The sequence below is a fragment of the Oratosquilla oratoria genome, chromosome 42 (genome assembly GCF_046742065.1).
Source record: "Oratosquilla oratoria isolate Oo_2021 chromosome 42, ASM4674206v1, whole genome shotgun sequence".
NCBI lineage: Eukaryota > Metazoa > Arthropoda > Malacostraca > Stomatopoda > Squillidae > Oratosquilla > Oratosquilla oratoria.
Window position 1 is genome coordinate 26,842,225 of NC_134818.1, and position 24,598 is coordinate 26,866,822.

General features: G+C 39.2%; 1 protein-coding gene across 3 annotated transcripts in view; it reads right to left on the reverse strand.

Moving 5' to 3' along the window:
* Mgat4a (alpha-1,3-mannosyl-glycoprotein 4-beta-N-acetylglucosaminyltransferase a) overlaps positions 1 to 24,598 on the reverse strand; it is a 604,562-nt gene that overhangs the window by 31,993 nt on the left and 547,971 nt on the right. For all 3 annotated transcript variants that reach the window (XM_076179097.1, XM_076179096.1, XM_076179095.1), the window contains one exon: positions 1,845 to 1,952. In XM_076179097.1, coding sequence (XP_076035212.1) covers positions 1,845 to 1,952 — 108 coding nt within the window. The remainder of the gene's footprint in view (positions 1 to 1,844; positions 1,953 to 24,598) is intronic.

Consider the following 24,598-nt stretch of genomic DNA (forward strand, 5'->3'; position numbering starts at 1 on the left):
AAACATTTAAATAATTAGCGATATTTTTTTAAATAAATGTGGTAAATAGCATTATATAATTATCAAAAATCAGTGCAATGTTTTTGCATTATATATGAGGAATACAAAGGTATGCACTCAGGTTCACAACCAAGATCTGTGAAACTGCAGCCCCACAAAAAAATTTACAGTTAGGCTCTACAGCTCCTGAGACCGGCCCTGACAAAGGAGAAATTATACGCATAATGTATTTTACAAGAATATTCCTCCCATAAGTGTAATTCATACTTTCCTTGTTTACATTAGATTAAAAAAAAAATCTTCACACTCCACAATCCAAGTAGTAAAAAAAATATGGTGATTTGTTTGTGAATAGCACACAGTGAAAAGACATGAAACACTAGGTCACAAAAGCTTCAGAAATTTATCATCTTAAAGATGGGACTGTTATGAAAATATTAGTAGGTTAAGATATATCATTATACTAGCTTGTCTAAAAGCAATTAAAGAAAATAAGGAAAAATAAATACAGATATATATTTAATATTTTACAAAAAAAAAAAAGTACTATATATTGTAAACTTTTCAGAATCAGTCCCATTTCTAAGATGTGACTTCACTCGAGTTATATTACATAACAGAGACCTTGAACTTCCTCTGAACTGCTGCTTTCCTCTTGACCCCAATACCTACATTTATAGGAATACCCACAGCATTTTTGTCCTGAGGATGACAACAATATTAAGAAAGCTACTGCTAAATTATCCAGCTACATACAATACTTTGTGTACTTTCACACATAAATCTAGATAGTAATTGTCATTTAACCATTTTAGAACCTAGAACAAAGATTATTTCTTTCATAAAAAAAAAAAAAAAAAAAAAAATTGTAACACCTCTCAAAAATGCCCTATATCTTTAGTATATAGTGCTGGCAGCAGAGCATTTGTGGGTTATTGAATTAATGTAACCTTTAGAATGTGTGTTAGATATAAAAGAAGGGCCTTGTCATCTACAGCTTTTAGATGTCATATATATTAGAAGGGCCTTGTCATCTACAGCTTTTAGATGTCATATATAATGGAAGGGCCTTGTCATCTACAGCTTTTAGATGTCATATATAATAGAAGGGCCTTGTCATCTACAGCTTTTAGATGTCATATATAATGGAAGGGCCTTGTCATCTACAGCTTTTAGATGTCATATATAATAGAAGGGCCTTGTCATCTACAGCTTTTAGATGTCATATATAATGAAAGGGTCTTGTCATCTACAGCTTTTAGATGTCATATATAATAGAAGGGCCTTGTAATTTACAGCTTTAGGACCTTTGATTCAATTCAATTTACTGAGTAAACAAATAGAAGACTGTCACTCTTTTTTACACTAATCTCATGGATTTTTACAGTGACATGCAAAAAATAAATAAATAAATAAATAAATAAATAATGTCATCTATAAGTTTCAAGTCCTGAATTACTAAGACTCTTCATACAAACTCAAATGATTTTAAAATGTACACCAAGAATCAAAAATACACCAATGGAGGATATAGATAAAGAGGAGTTGAAGTAATTATGATTACAGTGGCATGCATGGTACAAGTAATGGATCCTTTGAGGATCCACAGCAATGTTTCTTCTAGATTCATACAGTTTTGAAAATAAAGCTTCCAACATTAATAATTCATAACTCAAAAGCAATTTTCTTTAAGCACATCAAACAAAAGTGTAAAACAAAGTAAACTGCGGAAAAACAATATTCTACACAAGAAACAAAGTGCCTAATATGCTCCCTGCCATAATACACTATACACTGTTAATAAGACTTACTAGCTAAGAGTGTAAAGAGATTGTAAGGCTTACCTTTAATTTCTGAACTTTTCCTTTAAGAGAAGAATGTGTTCCAATATGTTGGAAGAGTGATGGTTTGTAGTGAACCCAGACATTCTCCTTAGCTTTTTTGCAATGTTTCTGATGATGAAAATTTTATGTATTAATAAAACAGAAAGAAAAACTTATTGCTGTATATGAACAATTCATAAGAATTACACTTAACTATATATCCACTGCATGGTATCCAACAAATAAGACAAACAAATTTATCCCACAAATAACATAAAATATAGCATTATGAATAATAACTGGCTGCACTAAAAGGTAAAGGATGTGAAATGGGGTAAGAGTATGACAGAAAATTTTGAAAGTAATAAAAAGATGTTTTGGAAAGAAATTAATAGAGGAAGAGGAGGCAAATCAAGTAGAGAAGAAAAGGTAAAAGGTGCAGATGGAGAGATGATAATGGAAGAGAAGGCAGTACGGGAAAGATGGGCAGAGTATTTTAGGGAGTTGCTAAATGTGAAGGAGGATAGGGAGGGAAAGATAGTTGCAGTGGGAAATGCTAAGAAAATGACCGTGATGAGTGAGGAAAATGGAGAAATAAGGAAAGATGAAGTGAAGGCAGTTATTAAGATGATGAAAGCAGGTAAGGCACCTGGTCTGGATGGATGTCATGCAGAATGTCTAAAAAAAGGAGGTACAGTGATGGTGGACTGGCTGGTGAGGTTATTTAATGTTTGCTGGAGAGAGGGTAGAGTGCCGGAGGACTGGAGGAGTGCCTGTATAGTTCCACTTTACAAGGGAAAAGGGGACAAGTGTGAGTGTAGTAGTTTCAGAAGGATTAGCTTGTTAAGTGTAGTTGGGAAGGCTTATGGGAGGATCTTGATTGAGAGGATTAGGAGAGGAACAGAGGGAGTAATTGGTGAGGAACAGTGTGGATTTAGGACAGGTAGAGGTTGTGTAGATCAGATTTTTGTGGTAAGACAGATATGTGAGAAAGCTATAGGAAAGGGGAAGGATGTTTTTTGGGCCTTTATGGACCTGGAAAAGGCTTACGATGGAGTAGACAGGAAGGCACTGTGGGAGGTTTTGCGGATATATGGGATAGGAGGAAAGCTTCTATGAGCTGTCAAGAGTTTTTATGAGAGTAGTAGAGCTTGTGTCAGGATTAGAAATGGAGAAAGTGAGTGGTTCGAGGTAAAGGTGGGACTTCATCAGGGATGCGTTATGTCGCCCTGGCTGTTCAACCTGTACATGGATGGGGTGGTGCAAGAGGTAAATGCAAGGGTGGGGGGTCAGGGATTGGAGATGGTTAAAGAAAATGGAGAAAAGTGGGAGGTGAGCCAGCTGTTGTTTGCGGATGACATTGCGCTTGTAGCAGGATCGGAGGAGGGATTGAGGAAGTTGGTGGCAGAATTTGGGAGTGTGTGTGATAGAAGAAAGCTGAAGATAAATGTGGATAAAAGTAAGGTGATGAGATGTACAAGGGGTGAAAGTGGCAGCAGACTGGAAGTGAGCATTAAGGGAGAGCGACTGGAGGAAGTGGATAGTTTTAGATACTTGGGTGCAAATGTGGCAGGAAAAGGTGGAGTGGAGGTGGAGGTAGAATGTAGATTGAGAGAAGCGAGTAAATGCCTTGGTGGATTAAAAAGTGTAATGAGGAATAGACATTTGGGAATGGATGCTAAGAGGAGACTGAATGAAGGAGTGATTGTGCCAACAGCACTGTATGGGGCAGAAACATGGAACATAAGAGAGGAAGAGAGAAGGAGTTTGAATGTGTTTGAGATGAGGTGTCTGAGAAGTATAATGGGGGTTACTAGGCTGGATAGAGTGAGAAATGAGGAGGTGAGGAGGAGAACAGGGGTGGAAAGGGAGTTGGGAGATAGGGTTGATGAAAGAGTATTAGGATGGTTTGGACACATGGAAAGAATGAGTGAAGAAAGACTAATAAAAGAGGTGTGGAAGGCAGATGTGGAGGGAGTGAACATGAGGGGACGTCCTAGGATGAGATGGATGGATGGGGTGAAGGGGGCTTTAGGGAAGAGGGGAATGTCTGTTGAGGAAGGACGGGAGAGGACAAAAGACAGGGGTGAATGGAGAATGGTTGTATATGGATGATGTTGTGATGCATAAGGTGGAATGGGTGGGGGGATGGGGGTGAGATAGTATGTGTGAGCAAAATTTGACGCAGCTCAAAGGGATTTCTCCCTGTCTTCTCCTTTTATGGATGGAGGGACGGAGAGGGGGGTCACCAATTTAATGAAGCAGCCTTGCTGTGGATGTGCTATGACTTGCGACACTGCCTCTGACCCAGGGCAGTGGACAAGGTGCAGGGATGACCCGTCATCTAGGAGGTGCTAAGATAAGAGGGAGGGTGGAGGGGAGGGGAGTGTATTTAGGGATGGAATGGGTGGGAATGATTTTATGACTATCTTTTTGGCTACCTCCCTTGAAAGGGGGAAAAAGCCTTGATATATGTATGCGTATGTAGTATGTACATTTATGATGCCATAAAGAGTTCAAAGTGAAAAGGAGCCAATACATATAATGGGAGATGAAACAATCAATAAGGCAAAAAGAGGAAAAGGATAAGGGAGTTTTGGTTATGGATGACCTGTCACAGGAGAAACACATCAACAGAGTAACAGGAACAGCATATAAGTTGTTTATAAACATAAAGTTGGCATTTCACAACTAAAAATATTATGAAAAACAAATAAAATCTTATCTGTCCCAGACTGGAATACACAATGGTGGTATAAGACAAATTTAGAGAATACTAAGAGCAGTAACAACAATGATCCCCAGCCTGGCTGACAAAATTATGAGAAGTGATTAGATAAACTGGGATTACCCACACTAGAAAAGAGATGAGATAGAGGTGATACAATAACCATCTTTAGAACTATAAAAGGTGTAGAAAAAATAGAGAATCTGTTAATATGGGATGAAAGAATATGAAGAGGACATAGCACAAAACTCAGGAAGACAGAATGTTAGAAGGAAACATACAGTACTCTTCTGCACTGATGCAGCAATCTATGAGACAGATTGAAATAAATTATCCAGACAAACAACATATATGGTTTAAAAGCAAAGTTTGATCAAAGGAAACACAGATGGGACCCCATAAGCATAGGTCCAGTTTTGTATATCATTATTATGCATACACATGAGAATGATAGGCACACAGTTCTAGGCAAAAACACTTGAATCCACCAACCCCTCACATCACACAAAAACAGCCCACTAATTGCAACATAAAACTAACCCCAGAAGTATTCTACTTAGACACTTACAATAACCTGTCCCCAATACCACACAGTACACCCACACAAAAACAAATAACCTGTCCCCAATACCACACAGTACACCCACACAAAAACAAATAACCTGTCCCCAATACCACACAGTACACCCACACAAAAACAAATAACCTGTCCCCAATACCACACAGTACACCCACACAAAAACAATGTGTATGTATTTACCAGATGTATTTATAACTAGGTAGTTATGTACACACTCACAGCACAAAACAAGCAAGCTACAAAAGGCTGACAAATGATTTTCTTCACCAAACTCCTCCAGAAATCAATATAATACAGAAATAACTTCTAAAACATGTAAGAATTGCACTGGCATAACCACCTGTATTAAAACAGTACCTACACAGAATCGGCTTGACAAGACTTGAATTCAACCACCACACAGAAGACATGAAGCACCTTAAGCTATACTGTCCTACACTTACCCCTTCCCAACAGCAACACAACACTGAATGACTTATAGGCAAAACCAGTGGTCATGTCCAGTTTCTTGCATGAGAGGACTGGAGCAATGATTGAATAACAGATTCATGATACAATATCTTCTTAGAGAGTAATGTATAGACAGATTCCCTTTGTTTACATTGAGACAATTATGTAATCATGTGCGCACATCCATGTAGTCGAGAAATCTTGTTTATGTTGATTGTTCGTGTTGTGAAGGCATTTACACAGCTCACACACCAGCGTTGAAGAATTATTTTTGCAAAATATATGGTACTGTTGCTTCAAATATGCCATAAATGCATTGTGCAGCTGGCTGCATGAATAGGAAAAATGGGGTTAAAGAAGGAATTGCCATTCTATAAGATGCTGAAAGGATCAATGCTACTTGAGAAGTGCAGAAGACAAGATTGGATAAGAACAATCAGATGCAAAGATTGGAAGACATGAAGTGAAGACCAGATATTAAATACTTTCATCTGCAGAGAACATTCTATTTCAGGTTTGTCTGCCATTAATAGGAACTTACTCTGAATCAATCATAGCATACCGTATTTTTCGGACCATAAGGCGCGGGCAAAATCCTTAAAATCAGCCAAAATCGGGTGGTGCGCCTTATGTGTGGCTTCAGTGCAACAAAAAGCCTCGGACAGTGACATACTATTTTGACACGTTTCGTAGCTAGCCTTCTGACGGCGACAGTGCATAGGCCTAGCAAAAGTTACAACTGATTGTGTATCTGTGATAAATCAGTCAACTAAATGATAGTGATTTTGTGGCCTAAAGTAAAACTTTAACTGTTGTCCTTCTAGTCATCTACACTATTAGATGATTATTTCTATACATAACATACTATTATTTCCATGAATCAATACAAAGAATTTGGTTACAATAAGCTTTATCATCTTATTAATTGCTTTTTTGTCTTTCAATTTTTAACTTCTTTAATTGTTGCACTTAAGGGCTTACCTAGTTCCTTCATTCTATGAACTAAATAATTCTATTTCATTGAAAGGAAACAGATCTGATTATCCAGAGGATCCAAACTAGATACCTACAATATCTGAGCATGGCAAAAGAAATAGCCAAACTTGAAAGGAAAATAGAAAAGATGGCCAAATATGAAATGCTCAAAAGAAAAAAATAGAAGTTGCAGGCCAAGTGGAATGTGAAGGAACAAAATGAGGAATTGGAAACTGAACACAAGCCAGGTGATAGAATGAATTGAGAAAGGTTATTAGTACTTTGAATGAGAAGGTAACAGCTGGAATTGGAGCTGAGAGCAAAAAATAAAGAGATATATAGACTACAGGTGGAAAATGATGAGCTGAGGAAAAGAAGGTTTGGATATAATAAAATAAAAGATTCAAACAGCATGGTTAAATCTTTCACTGCTTAAAGTATTCTTGTGAGTAGTAGGAAATAAAATAACAAAGAGTTGCTCATCTTTATCTGTGGAAGACCATGTACTTCATTGTATTCATGAAATTGAAACTTGTATTTTATAACAAGGACAATACTTTCAGGTATGGGTGCAAAAACTTTATGATTTCCGAACTTTTCTGCAAGACTGCAAGACTGTCAACTGCTCTAAAAAATTCAATTGTTTAGTCAAGCAAAGCAGATATTTATTGAGCAACCAACAAACTTGATAGCAAGGGCTCAGACCTAGTCAAATTATATGCATACATACATATACTAAGGGCTCTTTCCCCTTTATCAGGGAGGTACCCAATGTCAAAAGGCATGATTCCACTCCCACTTCATCCCCACTCATTTCACTCTCATCCACCACTCATTCCTCCCTCACACCTTGGGTCCTCATTGATAATGGGTCATCCCTGCATCTTGCCCATCACCTGGGTCAGAAGCACTGCAGTAAGACACAGCATATCCACAGCATGGCTGCTTCATTTACTCGGCAACCCCCTTCTCTGTGCCCTCATGCAGAAACATTGAAGACAGAGAGAAATCCCTTCAGGCTGCATCAAAATATTCATACATAACGACTCCCTAACTCCCCCATCCCCAACCCACTCTCTTCCATACATTAGAGTATCATCCATAAACAATAAACAACCATTCTCCACTCACCCCATTCTTATCTAAAGGCTGGGGAGGTTGAGCTTACAAGTTCTCGGAATCAACCAATTCTTAGCATCAGTAAGTGAAATCAAGCATTTAAAAGGTTTAAACCTCATGGCAACATGTCTGGCAGCTGTTTTGCAGTGTGTGCACTGTTGTTTACAACATAAAAACCATTTCTCCACCTTGTGTTTTTGACTACATGGATGTGTGCACACCTTGTTTACATTTTGCAATAATGTCACATGGTAACCTGTCTATATAGTTGAGATTACAGACATGCTGTTATTTCAAAACTTTATACAGTAAGATCTCAAATACCCAGAATTCAGCTATCAAAAATACATGATTAACTGGAGCACTCAGATTAGAAAAAAAGGAAAAAATCTGGTAGATATGTCATACGAGTAAATCATTTGGTACTGTGAAGGCTTGTATTGTTTTAATTATATCATCACTTGATTGTTGCTGGAATTGCTTTGTTTCCATTGAAGCCAAATTAGGCTTCCACTCTAATTAAACTCTGAGCTGATCACTCATCGCCTTTTATTATAACCTGTCACTAACTGTCATGAATTACAAATTTGGATATAATTGTAATTTGTATTTCAATAACGCATGATAAACAAAATCATAGTAGATGTGTGGCTGTGCTATCAACAGACACATTATCTTTGTAATATACATACACAGTGGTCCCATCCAACAATATGATTTGCTCCCCCCCACCCCTCCTGTGCTAAACATGGCAAAATGTTTATTGTAAAATAACCATGTATAACATGCACTTTTTTCAAAAAAATTTGGAGTTTTTACTTAAGGGTGCATATTATATACAGGTTTGGATTTATAGATTTTTTTTGTGGGGGGGCATCAGAAAGGTGGGGGATTCAATGACAGAACAATGGCCAACATGAGGGATAATAAGTGCCCTGCATATCATGACTAATTCACAATTTTTTTGCACATTGTCAGAGATCCATACCAATTTATCTAGGTTCTATAATTATCAAATTTAGTAAATAAATACCTGAACTTGCTTTAATAACTTTTGAAAATTATAGTCATTCAAAATTGCTTACTTAATATACTGTACAGTACATTCCATAATGCTATGCAGTGGTATGGTGAAGACAGCCATATTTCCCTTACATGTGTGTGCGTGTGTGTATATATGTGTATATATATATATATATATATATATATATATATACATACATATATATATATATATATATATATATATATATATATATATATATATATATGTATATTTATATATATATATATATATTTATATATATATATATATATATATATATATATATATATATATATATATATATATAAGCCCAAATTGTTGTACACCAATCCTAAAAGCATGGTGTTTCACTCAAAATCAATACAAAATTACAAATCATGTACATTAATTATTGTACTATTATTGTACAACAAAAATTCCTACCTGCACTAAGCAAATGAATTATAATCAATGTTACTTGTTAATCAAACAAAACAGTATCATATGGATAAAAATGGCACCAAAATATGAATATTTGCCACCCACTCTTACACTCTTAAACTAGGGGCTGATGTGTTCATTGTTATTACATTTCATAATAGTGTATCATAAAATTGTTTACATGGCAAAATAAAATAAAATAAAAATAAATATACATACATATACCAATGGCTTCTTCCCCCCTTACAATGGATGTAGCCAAAATCAAAGGCAATCCACTCCCACCCATTTCATCCCCACATACTCCACTTCCATTCACCATCCCTCCCTCCCTCTCTTCTTGGCTCCTCCTGGATAACTGGTCATTCCTGCATCTTGCCCACTGCCCTGGGTCAAAAGGAATGCAGCAAGATACAGCACAACCAAAGCAAGGTCGCTTCATTTAATTGGTGACTTCCCCTTTCCATTCCCACATGCAGAAAAAGAGAAGATGGGGAGAAATCCCTTTGGGCTACATCAAAATATCATTCACACATACTCCTTCACATCCCCCCATCCCTCACCCACTTCCTTCCATGCACCACAGCATCATTTATACACAACCATTTTCCATTCATTCCTACCTTGTCTTTTGCCTTCCTTCCTCAACAGACATCTCCCTCTTTCCCAATGCCCCTTTTACCACATCCATAATCTCATCCTTGGTTGCTTCCTCAGGATCACTCCCTCGATGTTTGCCTTCCACACCTCTTTTACTAATCTTTCTTCACTTATTCTTTCCATGTGTCTAAACCATCTCAATACTCTTTCATCAACCCCATCTCCCAACTCCTTCTTCACCCCCCACTCTCCTCCTCATGTCCTCATTTCTCACTCTATCCACCCTAGTTACCCCTACTATACTTCTCAGGCATTTCATCACAAACACATCTAAACTCTTCCTCTCTTATGTTCAATTATTCTACCCCATAAAGTGCTGTCTTTATACAATCCCCCAAGGCATTTACTTGCTTCTCTCAATCTACATTCTACCTCTACCTCCACTCCCCCTTTCCCGGTACATTCGTCCCCAAGTATTTAAAGCCATCCACTTTCTCCAGTCTCTCTCTCCCTTAATACTCACTTCCAATTTGCTGCCATTCTCTCCCCTTGTACATCTCATTATTTTACTTTTACCTACATTTATCTTTAACTTCCTTCTTTCACACACCTTCCCAAACTGTCACTAACTTCCTTAGTCCCTCCTCTGATCTTGCTACAAGCACAGTGTTGTCAGCAAACAACTGGCTTATCTCTCATTTTCTCCATTTTTTTTTAAACATCTCCAATCCCCAGCCCATTACCTTTGCATTTACCTCTCACACCACCCCATCCATATATAAACTGAACAGCCAGAGTGACATGACACATCCTTGGCAAAGTTCCACCTTTACCTCAAATCACTCACTCTCTTCATTTATAATTCTATCACAACTTCTACTACTTTCATAAAAACTCTTGACTGCTCTTAACAACTTTCCTTCTATCCTATAAATCTGCAATACCTCCCACAGTACCTTCCTGTCTACCCTGTCATAAGCCTTTTCCAAATCCATAAAGGCCCAAAAAACATCCTTACCTTTTCCTAAAGCTTTCTCACATATCTGTCTTACCACAAAAATCTGATCCATGCAACCCCTACCTATCCTAAACCTATCACTGTTCTTCACTAATTACTCACTCTTTTCCTCTCCTAATCCTCTCAATCAAAACACTCCCATAAGCCTTCCCAACTACACTTAACAAACTGATCCCTCTGAAACTACTACACTCACACTTGTCCCCTTTTCCCTTGTAAAGTGGAACTATACAGGCACTCCTCCAGTCCTCTGGCATTCTACCCTCTTTTAGACAAATATTAAACAACCTCACCAGTCAGTCCACCATCACTGCACCTCCCTTTTTTAGACACTCCGCATGACATCCATCTAACTTAGGTGTCCTACCTGCTCTCATCATTTTAATAACTGCTTTCACCTCATCTTTTCTTGTTTCTCCTTCATTTTCCTTGTTCATCACTATAATTTTCTTAGCACTTCCCACTGCAACTACCTTTCCCTCCCTATCCTCCTTCACATTTAGCAACTTCCTAAAATACTCTGCCCATCTTCCTCTTACTGCCGTCTCTTCCATTATCATCTTTCCTCCATCAGCACCTTTTACCTTTTCTTCTCTACTTGATTTGCCTCCTCTTCCTCTCTTAATTTTCCTCCAAAACATCTTTTTATTAACTTCAAAATTTTGTCATACTCTTACTCCATTTCACATCTGCTCTCCTTTTTGCCTCCTTTATCTTATACAGCCAGTCCTCGTTTAACGACGGAGTATCGTTCAGAAGACCCCGTCGTTAAGCGATTTCGTCGCTAAACGAGGACCCATTGAGAGACATACATGTATAAGCATATAAACAAAGATTCGGAAGTAGGCAAAGTGACAAAGTGCTACATGCTAGGTTATTTCATTCAGGGAATGTATATTAATACATTTTGTATCTTTGTTTACTTACAGTCCATCTTACTGTATATAGTGTAATGTAGGAGAATTTGTATTCTTTCGTTTTCCGGTCATCATGAAGGGATATAGTTGTATACTGTTAACTAGAAGTCACTAAAAACTTGAGGAGCAAATTTAAGTATAGACACGCTAGCAGCGTGTTATGGTTACAACTGACGAGTAGCGATCGCATGTGTTTCGGTTGGCGCGAAGATTCGAATGCAGTGAAAGAATATTTTGGACAATTTTTTACTTTTTTTTTAAGAAGAAGAAGCCGTCGTAACTCCGAGTTGTCGCTAAGCGAGGACTGGCTGTACTTTACTTCCCTTCTCTTTTCTTTGTACCTCTCATATGATTCTCTCGTCCTATTTTACAACCAATCTGTGAATGCTTGTTTCTTCTCTTCTTCAACCTTCTTTGCTTCATCATCCCATCACTCACTACCCTTCCTTTTATTTTCTTCCGTACTCCTTGTTCTGCACACCATCTTTGCACATCTTGTGACTCCTTTCTTTAAACACCCCCATTCCTCCTCCATTCCTAGTTCTACTCTATCCTTCACTCCCTCCCACTCTTCTTTCAGATTCTTCTTGTACACCTCCTTTGCTTTCTCATTTAAGCAGTTTAGTCTAAGTACCTCCCTATCATCTGTCCTTTTCCTATTTCTCCATCTATCCTCCACTCTCAACTTACCTTCCACCAAAAAATTATCTGATATTCCACCAACCTCTATCATAAGAACATGTACATCCAAAACTCTTCCTACTGTTCTCCTGGTTACCACTATATAGCTCATTAAAGCCCTATCTACCACCCATCTATCCACCCTCTCCCATGTATACTTATACTTGACTTTCTTCCTAAACACTGTGTTTGCTATCATCAACTCTCTCAGACACATCTCCACCATCAACTCTTCACTACAATTTTTTCCTTGCACTCCATACTTTCCAACCACTCTGTCTATTGGTTCATCTACACTTGCATTGAGATCTCCCAATACCATTACATTGACATTTTTCCATAAACCCTCTATGCACTCATTTAAATTTATCCATAAAGCCTCCCTTTCCTCTACACTCTTCTCATTACTAGGCCCATATGCATTTACAAAGACCCACCTGGATGCAGAAAGATACAAAAGCAGGTCACTATGAGCATAGCTTTCTTCGTGTAAAATGCAACTAGGTAAATACATCTCCCTTCCCAGTTTCACATTCATCCATATTAACCTTGAAGAAACCTCCATCCACTCCACCACATATTTATCTATTTCTTCACTTACTAGTATAGCCACCCCTTCTCTCCCTTGTCCTCTCTTCACTCCTGACACCCTCCCAACTACACTCCCAAATTCAAACTCGCCCCTCCCTTTCAGCTTAGTTTCACTCAACACCAACACATCCATCTTTCTTCTCACAAACATACTGCCTATATCTTCCCTTTTACTCTTATCTGCACACACATTAAAAGACCCAAACCTTAGGGTTCTGGTTGGAAAATTCCTCCCAGACCCTTTTATGCCTTTGCTTTTTTAGGGATGTCCCCTTTGCGGCTATAGAGAGTAGGATGTCGAATCCTGTCCACTTCCATTTTTGTCGCCTTTTACAACTCAAGTGGGAATAACAGTATTCTTTCTCCCCCACCACAGGGTTTGGCAAAAAGGTAAAGGCATAAGAAGGTCTGGGAGTTTTCCAACCAGCACCCTAAGGTTTGGGTCTTTTAATGTGCATGGATGTGGTACAGATGAGAGTAAAAGGGAAGAGATAGGTAGTATGTTTGTGAGAAGAAAGATGGATGTGTTGGCTTTGAGTGAAACTAAGTTGAAAGGGAAGGGTGATTGTAAGTTTGGGAGTGTAAGTGGGAGGTTATCAGGAGTGAAGTGAGGGCGAGGGAGGGAAGGGGTGGCTATTCTAGTAAGTGAAGAGATAGGTAAACGTGTAGTGGAGTGGAAGGAGGTTTCCTCAAGGATAATGTGGATGAAGGTGAAACTGGGAAAGGAGATGTGGGTCTTTGTAAGTGCATATGGGCCTGGCAGTGAGAAGAGTGTAGAAGAAAGGGAGGCCTTTTGGATAGATTTAAATGAGTGCATAGAGGATTTAGGGAGAAATGTCAATGTAATAGTACTGGGAGACCTTAACCCCTTCCATACGGTGCCGCACACGTAGGCGTCATGGACTTAGATCTCGGTGGCAGCAGCCAATGCCAGCCGTACGACGTGTCGTAATAATACTCGCATCATAAAATATAGTCACCGCTTATATCGATTGTTCTCTCTTCACCTGTGAATTTTGATAACCATAGAAAATGTGATTACAAAAGAATTAGAAAGAATGTCATTATGGAGGGGCGACTACAATAAATATAATCAAGACGCCGATATGGCAGCCTTGCGAATACACTCGCTCCCCATGACGCCTACGTGTGCGGCACCGTATGGAAGGGGTTAATGCTAGGGTAGGAAATGGTCCAATTGATGGAGTGGTTGGGAAATGTGGAGTTCCAGGAAAGAATCATAGTGGAGAGTTGATGGTGGAAATGTGTCTAGAAAGAGAGTTGATGATAGCAAATACAGTGTTTCGGAAGAAAGTCAAGCATAAGTACACATGGGAGAGGGTGGTGGAGGGAAGGGTGGTAGATAGAGCGTTAATGGATTATGTAGTGGTAAATAGGATTATGATAGGAAGAGTTAAGGATGTACATGTGCTAAGGGGAGAGGGTGGGGGAATATCAGATCATTTTTTGGTGGAAGGTAAGTTGAGAGTGGAGGATAGATGGAGAAAGAGGAAAGGGGCAAAAGGTAGGGAGGTTCTTAGAATGAACTCTTTAAATGAAAAGGAAAAGGAGAAGGAGTACAAGAAGAAGCTGAAGGAGGAGTGGGAGGGAGTGAAGGATAGAGTAGAGCTAGGTGTGGAGGAGGAATGGGGATGGTTTAAGGAGGGAGTCACAAAGTGTGCTAGAATGGTGTGTGGAACAAGAAGGATAGGAGGAAATAGAAGGAAGGGTAGTGAATGGTGGGATGAGGAAACAAAGAAGGTTGTAGAAGAGAAGAAGCGAGCTTTCACAGTTTGGTTACAAAATAGGATGAGGGAGTCATATGAGAGGTACAAAGAAAAGAAAAGAGAAGTAAAGCAAAAGGTAAAGGAGGCAAAGAGAAGAGCAGATGTGAAGTGGGGTAAGAGTATGACAGAAAATTTTGAAAGTAATAAAAAGATGTTTTGGAAAGAAATTAAGAGAGGAAGAGGAGGTGAATCAAGTAGAAAAGAAAAGGTAAAAGGTGCAGATGGAGAGATGATAATGGAAGAGAAGGCAGTAAGGGGAAGATGGGCAGAGTATTTTAGGGAGTTGCTAAATGTGAATGAGGATAGGGAGGGAAAGACAGCGGCAGTGCTAAGAAAATGACCGTGATGAGTGAGGAAAATGGAGGAGAAATAAGGAAGGATGAAGTGAAAACAGTTGTTAAGATGATGAAAGCAGGTAAGGCACCTGGTCTGGATGGATGCCATGCAGAATGTCTAAAAAAGGGAGGTACAGTGATGGTGGACTGGCTGGTGAGGTTATTTAATGTTTGCTGGAGAGGGGGTAGAGTGCCGGAGGACTGGAGGAGTGCCTGTATAGTTCCACTTTACAAGGGAAAAGGGGACGAGTGTGAATGTAGTAGTTTCAGAGGGATTAGTTTGTTAAGTGTAGTTGGGAAGGCTTATGGGAGGATCTTGATTGAGAGGATTAGGAGAGGAACAGAGGGAGTAATTGGTGAGGAACAGTGTGGATTTAGGACGGGTAGAGGTTGTGTAGATCAGATCTTTGTGGTAAGACAGATATGTGAGAAAGCTATAGGAAAGGGGAAGGATGTTTTTTGGGCTTTTATGGATCTGGAAAAGGCTTACAATAGGGTAGACAGAAAGGCACTGTGGGAGGTTATGCAGATATGTGGGATACGAGGAAAGCTTCTAGGAGCTGTCAAGAGTTTTTATGAGAGTAGTAGAGCTTGTTTCAGGATTGGAAATGGAGAGAGTGAGTGGTTCGAGGTAAAGGTGGGACTTCGTCAAGGATGCGTTATGTCGCCCTGGCTGTTCAACTTATACATGGATGGGGTAGTGCGAGAGGTAAATGCAAGGGTAGTGGGTCAGGGATTGGAGATGGTTAAAGAAAATGGAGAAAAGTGGGAGGTGAGCTAGCTGTTGTTTGCGGACGACACTGTGCTTGTGGCAGGATCGGAGGAGGGATTGAGGAAGTTGGTGACAGAGTTTGGGAGAGTGTGTGATAGAAGAAAGCTAAAGATAAATGTGGGTAAAAGTAAGGTGATGAGATGTACATGGGGTGAAAGTGGCAGTAGACTGGAAGTGAGCATTAAGGGAGAGCGACTGGAGGAAGTGGATAGTTTTAGATACTTGGGTGCAAATGTGGCAGGAAAAGGTGGAGTGAAGGTGGAGGTAGAATGTAGATTGAGAGAAGCGAGTAAATGCCTTGGTGGATTAAAAAGTGTAATGAGGAATAGACATTTGGGAATGGATGCTAAGAGGAGACTGTATGAAGGAGTGATTGTGCCAACAGCACTGTATGGGGCAGAAACATGGAACATAAGAGAGGAAGAGAGAAGGAGTTTGAATGTGTTTGAGATGAGGTGTCTGAGAAGTATAATGGGGGTTACTAGGCTAGAGTGAGAAATGAGGAGGTGAGGAGGAGAACAGGGGTGGAAAGGGAGTTGGGAGATAGGGTTGATGAAAGAGTATTAGGATGGTTTGGACACATGGAAAGAATGAGTGAAGAAAGACTAGTAAAAGAGGTATGGAAGGCAGATGTGGAGGGAGTGAACATGAGGGGACATCCTAGGATGAGGTGGATGGATGGGGTGAAAGGGGCTTTGGGGAAGAGGGGAATGTCTGTTGAGGAAGGACGGGAGAGGACAGAAGACAGGGGTGAATGGAGAATGGTTGTATGTGGATGATGATGTGATGCATGAGGTAGAATGGGGGATGAAGTAGTATGTGTGAGCAAAATTTGATGCAGCCCGAAGGGATTTCTCCCTGTCTTCTCATTTCAAGCATGGGGGGGACGGAGAGGGGGGGTCGCCGATTTAATGAAGCGGCCTTGCTGTTGATGTGCTGTGTCTTGCGACACTGCTTCTGACCCAGGGCAGTGGACAAGGTGCAGGGATGACCCGTCATCCAGGAGGTGCTAAGATAAGAGGGAGGGTGGAGGGGTGTGGAGTGTATTTAGGGATGGAATGGGTGGGAATGATTTTATGCCTTTTCCTTTTTGGCTATCTCCCTTGTAAGGGGGAAAAAGCCTTGGTATATGTATGTATGTATATTTAGAGAAGTGGTATAAGACACTATTAAGAGTGGGAGGGCACCATAACAGAGGAATAGTTGTAGTATAATAAAGTAGCATCATTTCTCTATGAATAGAGAATAAATAGATAAATAAAAAATAGATAAATATATAAAAATAAATAAATAAATAAATAAATAGATATAATAACAACAAATAAACAAATCATCTTTGTTCTTGAGGTATATGTAAAAAAGGATGTTACTCAAGCAATTAAGGTAATACCCCAGGATACACCACATACATAGATACAATCTAAATGAAAGAAAGATAAACTACATACACTATACATAGAAGTACAGTACTCCAATACATTTATGGTGTCTGTTTAATTTGAATACTGTACTCATCTGGAAAAGATGTACATTTTCATTACTCATACATAAAATGTATCAAAAAGAGGGAGTACATATGAAAAAATAAATCTAGAAATAACAGAGCAAATTCATGCAAAGAAACACTTCTAAAATCATGCATAATACCATGCCCATGCAGGTACAAGTTAAAAAATACTCAATTTTATACATAGTTCTATTATAGGAGATTGTCCATTAAATGACTTTTTTTTATTAATATATAATTCTCGACTTCAGCCAAATATATATGATATCAACAATAATAATCAGTGCCTCATATTTCATGGACACTAAACCCATAGCCCCACAATAGCTAGCCCCATAAATCTCTCAGGGAAGAAGCTTTAGATTGTTGTCTGAGTTGTATTAATGTAGGTTTATTTCTGTTACTGGCAACAGATGAAGGAAGAAGGAAGTAGTTGCAACTTGTCAGTTTTTTTTTAACTGAAAAATAGTTGAAGTTGATAAAGGATTTGGGCCCAGTCTGGAGAATGAATACCTGCTTCTCAGGGCTGCACCTCCAGATACAGGTGAAGGTATAAGTTTTGAACATGGGTGACAGAGAGATTGTTCTTTCCAACATCCACCTTGCAGGACCACCAATAGAAGGTACTAACTGTTGATGCCATATATACAATTAGCATGGACTAATATAATATAGTAGAATGTATATTCCAGTGCAATACACCTTAATCTCACACTCTGAGGAAGTCCTTTCAGGACGAAACGTTAGCAATAAAACTACAACGGTTCCTGGTGTTTACCTCACCACCCTTCCACTCACACTTTAATCTGTTGATAGTACACCAAGGGTCTCCCCCTATAAAAGGGGTCACACAGTTAAATTACACCTACAACATAAGTGTGTTGCAGGTGTAATCAGAGGCATCCTGGTCTTACATTTACTTAGTTGTGGGTTTGAATCACACACTTTTCTCCAATTCTCAGTAGTGACTGTGTGACCCAACAGTTCAAGTGCATAGGGCAAAGGTAACTACTTTGGCCACAACTACATGCCTCTTGGTGTGGACTCCTCACCTACCACATCATACACAAATCATAACCCTCTCAATCACTCCTCCTACCTCAACATCTTGGGGATGTAGGGTCACTCTGTCCCCAGTCAGAGTGTTTGTGTCAAAGGCAGAGCAGCAAGGCAGAGCTTATCCATACTACTGCCTAAAAGCTGGATGATTTCTCTGATGAGTTGAATTTTTGGGGAGTTTGGTGAGATATAGCATTTAACAGTCTATAGTGAAGTGTTTGTTTTGTGATCTTTACAGGTAAATGATTGTGTATTGAAGAACTGTTGTTTTTGTGTTGCATTTGGTGGGGGTGTTCTCATGTGATATGAAGTGAGGGGTGGATAGGTTCCAGGGCTCTTGCACAGAATTGTGTGCCTAACAGTCCCATGTACTCTACTAAAATCATTTGCAAGCAGGGGCTTTGAACATAAGAAGGAAACCCTAATTACTGTCTACAAACAGTTCATAAGAACAACACTTGACTATGCATCCACAGCATGACTTCCAAAAATCAATCAATCCAGTGCCCCCCGGTCTCTCTTGCAGAAGACCCATAGCCTCCAGGAAACCAACAACAACCTCTGGGCAGGACCATAAGTCACTTTGGGAAGAGATATTGTGTTCTTGTCTGGGGATTGGTAGTGTGGGACACTGTGGTATGAGGTGCTCTGTGTACCCCATGTGGTGGCTGCATCTGGGGCAGCTTAAATCTCTGTCCAGCCCTATTCTGTGTTAGCACCATCTCAATGCTGGATGGTGTCCTGAGTGCAGGCATGCCAGTGTGGATCCTGTCAGGTGTGGGAGTGTCTTCTCTGTGGGGCCCACATCTGGGGACTGTACCCATCTTCCCTCATCTTCTGCCAGCCAGTGACATAGAAATAAACATAGGCCCTTACATATGTCCTAAATGCATAAGTTCCCTCCCATATACATACACATCTCTTATGTAACAACTAACACTCTTGGGTCCACCTAACATGTATCATACTCAAAACACTTAAACAATGCACAACAAACAAAACCTGCTGCCTACACACACCCAGATCCTCAAACAAAACTATCCCAACACAAGACAAAGCAAACACAACCTAAACATACTACAAATAATCGTCAATAATATCACAAACAAACGTACAGAAATGTGGTAATTCTTACACAAAGACAACATACATACTGCACAAATACATACATACATACATATACCATAGGTTTTTTCCCCCTTGCAAGGGAGGTAGTCAATGTCAAAAGGCATAATTCCACTCCCACCTATTTCACCCCCATTCACCAACCCTCCCTCCCTCCTTCTCATCTTGGCTCCTCCTGGATGACACCTCATTCCTGCATCTTACCACCCTGGATCAGAAGCAATGCAACAAGACACAGCACATCCACAGCAAGGCCACTTCATTTAATCAGTGACTCCCACTCTCCATCCTCTCATGCAGTAACATTGAAGACATGGACAAATCCCAACAGAGTGAAGGATATACACAAGATCAAGACAACACAAAAAATCAGTGGCCAAGTTGGTTCCTGGCCTTACGTATAAATCAAACAAATAGATTAGAAGTATTGGACCTACCATCATGAAAAGAAATAAGAGAAAAGGGTGGTATGACTGTAGTGTTCAGGTCAATGTAGGGAGAAAAGAAAAGCGACAAAGAACTCCTGGTTTGGGATGGTTGGGCATCACGAGGCCATGGGAATAAATTTAAAAGGACCACATATTTGAAGGATATCAAGGCTTACAGTTCTCTGTTCAGATATAACTCCTTGACTTACCTAGAAAATGGTATAGCTCTAGAATAAAACCATAAATGAATTTAAAACTATGTACAATGGAGAAAAATACAGGAACCCACGAACAGTTCCTTTCTTGTATAATGCAATTAAGTAAATACACAAAAGCATACCATTCTTCAACATAACAAAATAAACTCAACAAGGACTCAGACATTACAATGGAAATAATCATTACACATAAACACAGATAAAGAAAACAATACATCACAAACATCTACATACCACCAACAACATCATCACCCTACAATGCAACAACTTAAACCACATATCAGACAGGGACCTAGACACCACCCCATTTGGTTCTACACTCAACCACAAGACAAAAAAAAAAAGGAAACAAAGTCCAAGATCAACTCTCCAATGTAAATATACTAAATTTTAGGAAAGCAGATTACTTAGGGATGAGAAAATTCTTTGAAGAAACAAACTGGGAAGAATTCATGAATGCTACAGGAATAAAGAGGAAATGGGAAATCTGTGTTGACATTTACAACCTAAGAGTGAACAAAAATGTACCAAAGACTAGAGAAGGAAGAAGCAAAAACAGGATTGGTTTAACAAAAAGTGTAAGATTTTGATAAAGGCCAGGAATGAGGCTTGGGGAAAATGGAGAAAGAAAAGAAGCAATAAAACAAGCTAGGAATGACTGTACCAGAATTTGCAGGGAGGAAGAAAGCAATTTTGAAAGAGGTGTAGTAGATGAATGCAAAGATGAAACAAAACATAAATGGTAAACTAAGACACGGAAGAAATCTCAAAGTTAATAGTAGATGGTGAGGTCTTTGAAGAGGCCTCAGCTCAGGCAGAAATAACAATTGATCTTCACAAAAGAGCACAACTTTTTGGAGAAAAGAGAGGGGAGCAAAAAAAAAAACAAGTTTAGGATATATAAATGTATAAGTATGGGAAGTGCTCAATCTCCTGGGATCACTGGATGAGACAAAAGCCTCAGGATCTCAAACTGGATACTTAAAGAATGTAGAGAACAACTAGCAGATAAGATCTACAGTCTTATTACATGTTCACTGAAAGAAGGCACTGCGCCACTTGATTGGATAAGGGCACATGTGGTGCTAATTCACAAAGGTGAAAATGAGGAAACACCACTAAATGGCCAGTATCACTAACCAGCACAATAGTGAAATCATGTGAAAGAATTATGAAAGATTGATGGACCAAATATCTTGAAAAGATGAATATTCTGAGAGACAGTCAGTTTGGCTTCAGATCTCAGAGGTCATGCGTGTCAAACCTTTTAAGCTTTTACACAAGAGTGATTGATGTGCTGCAAGAGAGGGGTGGGTGGACTGCATGTACCTGGACCTAGAGAAGGCATTTGATAATGTACCTTACAGTTGACTTATGTGGAAATTGGAGCATGTTGGAGGACTGAAAGGCAAATTATTAGAATGGATTAACCCCTTCATTCTGGGCCAAAATCTCGCGGGCAGCATTAGCTGCCAGACATGCGATGTTGTGTCATAATACTCGCATTATAAATAATAAAGTCACCGCTGTATTGCTCATTCTCTTTCACCCGTGAATTTTGATAACCATAGAAAATATGATGAAGCCAGTTTACAGAGTATGGGGGTCACACAGGTACAACTACAATAAATATAATCAAGACGCCGACATCGGCATCCTTGCATACCCACTTGCTCCTCATGACGCCTACGTAGGCGTCATCGTATTGAAGGGGTTAAAGACTTTTTGAAGGAAAGATACATGATGACAGTACTAAAGGACAAGCTCTCAAGCTGGAGAGCAGTAATGAGCAGAGTTCCACAAGGTTCAGTACTTGCACCAATAATGTTTCTTGTCTATGTAAATGACATGATGGAAGGAACAATGAGTTATGCTAACATGTTTGGAGATGATGCAAAAATCATGAGAAGAGTGAAAAATGAGAAGGACGGTAGAATACTGCAAAAAAGTCTAGATACTATTTTTGCATGGAGCCAAGAAGGGGAAATGAAGTTTAATTTAAAAAAAAAAATGCAAAATACTGGAAATGGGCAATAGTGGCAAAAGGCCATCCTTAAACTATTCCTTGAGAAGTGAACACATTACAAAAGCAAAAGAGGAGAAAGACTTGGGAGACTTGATAAAAGACAACCTGTCACCTGACAGACATATCAGAAGGATTGTGGGAGAGACATATGGACTACTGCAGAAAATTAAAGTGGCATTCCATAATATGGATATAGAGAAAAAACTCAATGAAACCTTGATAAGTCCAAGATTGGAACATGCATCAGTAGTAGAGTCCCCACACAGAATGAGGGATAGAAGTAAGACTGAGAGAATACAAAGGGCAGCAACCAAACTGGTCCCCAGCCTGGGAGATAAACCATATGAGGAAAGACTAAAAGTACTGGGTCTACCAACTTTGAAAGATCAAAGAGAAAGAGGTGACATGATTACAGTGTTCAGGTCACTAATGGGGATAGATTGCACTGATAGAAGAGATCTCCTGATTAATGATGGGAGGGTTTCAAGAGGTCATGGAAGGAAATTAAGAAAAACCACATTTAGAGAGGATGTGAAGAAATACAGTTTTCCATATAGATGCATAAATATGCGGAATAGCTTAGGTGATAAAGTCCAAGTTCAAACAATACAAAAATTCAAATCTAAATATGATTACTGGAAATCAAGGATATAGATCAAATTGGAACCAAACATGAATTTGAGTCTAGGTATGTTAGAAAATTAGAGAATAATACAGGACCCAATGAGCATTGCTCCTTTCCTGTATACACTCAACCTTCCATTTAATGGACAAATCCATGCAAGGACTGGTCCATTCCTACCAAATGTATATAGAATGGACTGGATTGGTAAATAATAGACAAATGACTTTTGTTGGCAATTTGTTACAGTATACATTTGTTGGTTTCTTTTACTGTGCCTGATAACAATATGGTAATATTGTATTATTGATTAGTTTTAACACACACAACAGGTAAATATGAAATAAATTAACAGAAATAAAGTTCTTTCTTGGGCAGCATGGTGCAGGCATGGGTTGATGTATCACTGTAAAATATTGTGCAACAATCGATGAATGACTTGGATTGCCCGACTGTATGCAGCAATGGACAACTGGGCCATTGTTTGGCTCTATATTGGTGGGGATTTTTTGTCTGCTAAATTGGGGATCAATTGCATTGGGGTCCGTTAAATGGAGGGCCAAGTGTACTATAATTAGGTATATACATGTAACTCCAGCAAACACCCAACAAAACAATCCCCTAATACAATCAACACATGACTTCCCCAGACATTTCTATACATTCTTCTTCACTCCGTCCACCAACAACATGGGAAACCATTAATGAACTTCCTTCTGACCCCTTTCTGACAAAACTAACCTATATAGAACTCACTCACCAGAGACCTGTAGACCTTCAAGGCCTGTCAGCTGTGCTCTCTGACTGAACCTTTCTTTGTGAATCTTGAGCAACTTCTTTCTTACATTGCTGGCAAACCAAACCTGTTACAAATACCCTCCTCCTTTCTCATTTGGGCTTGGCACAACTAAATAATTCCTGCAAGTTGTGGTCCTGCAAGATGGATATCAGAGAGAACCATCTCCCTGCTGCCCATCATCAAAATCCATCAACACCATCACTTCCATTTGGAATCATACACTTGGTCTCTGGATTGGGCTCAATATATTTCTCTATCAACTTCAACTGTATTTCTTTGACCTTTTCATGTAATAAAAGGTAATAACCAGTGATCAGTTCCCTCCTCTTATTATTATTATAGTAGGCAACAATCAGAAGTTTCTTCCCAGAAAGTTCTATGGAAGGGCACAAAAACTACTGCTGGCCACTGCATGACTGGGTTTCCAGTTACTGAACCTTGAGGTAACAATCATTATAATCACATGTAGGATACATTTATGTGGGATCAACAATGGATATATGCAAGTGCTAGTCCTGTGAGATGGATGTCAACAACTCATTTCTCTGCCACTCATCTTCAAAACCCATCATGACTCACTTCCATCTGGAATTGCAGCTCTGAGGGTCTGAAATGTTTTTCAAATTGTTGTCTATTGTATCAGTGTAGGACTATTTCTATGTCACTGAACTGTACTGGTAACAGAAGGGGCACAGTCACTGGCTGTCCACTCTCCTTAGGTAGAAAAAGGTAGAGGAATTGGTGAAGTTGACAGAGGTTTTTTAAACACATCATCATCATCCTCACCTTCATCTGGAAGTACAACCCTGAGGCTTGACACTTGTTTTCCAGACTATGCCCAAGCTCTCTCTGTCAAAAATTAATTGTACTTTTTCACAGTTTCACATAAAAAAAAAGCTGATAACTGGTGACTGCACTCCTCTTCCTACTACTATAAACTGGTGACATAGAAACAGTCCCAGTCTCATATAAC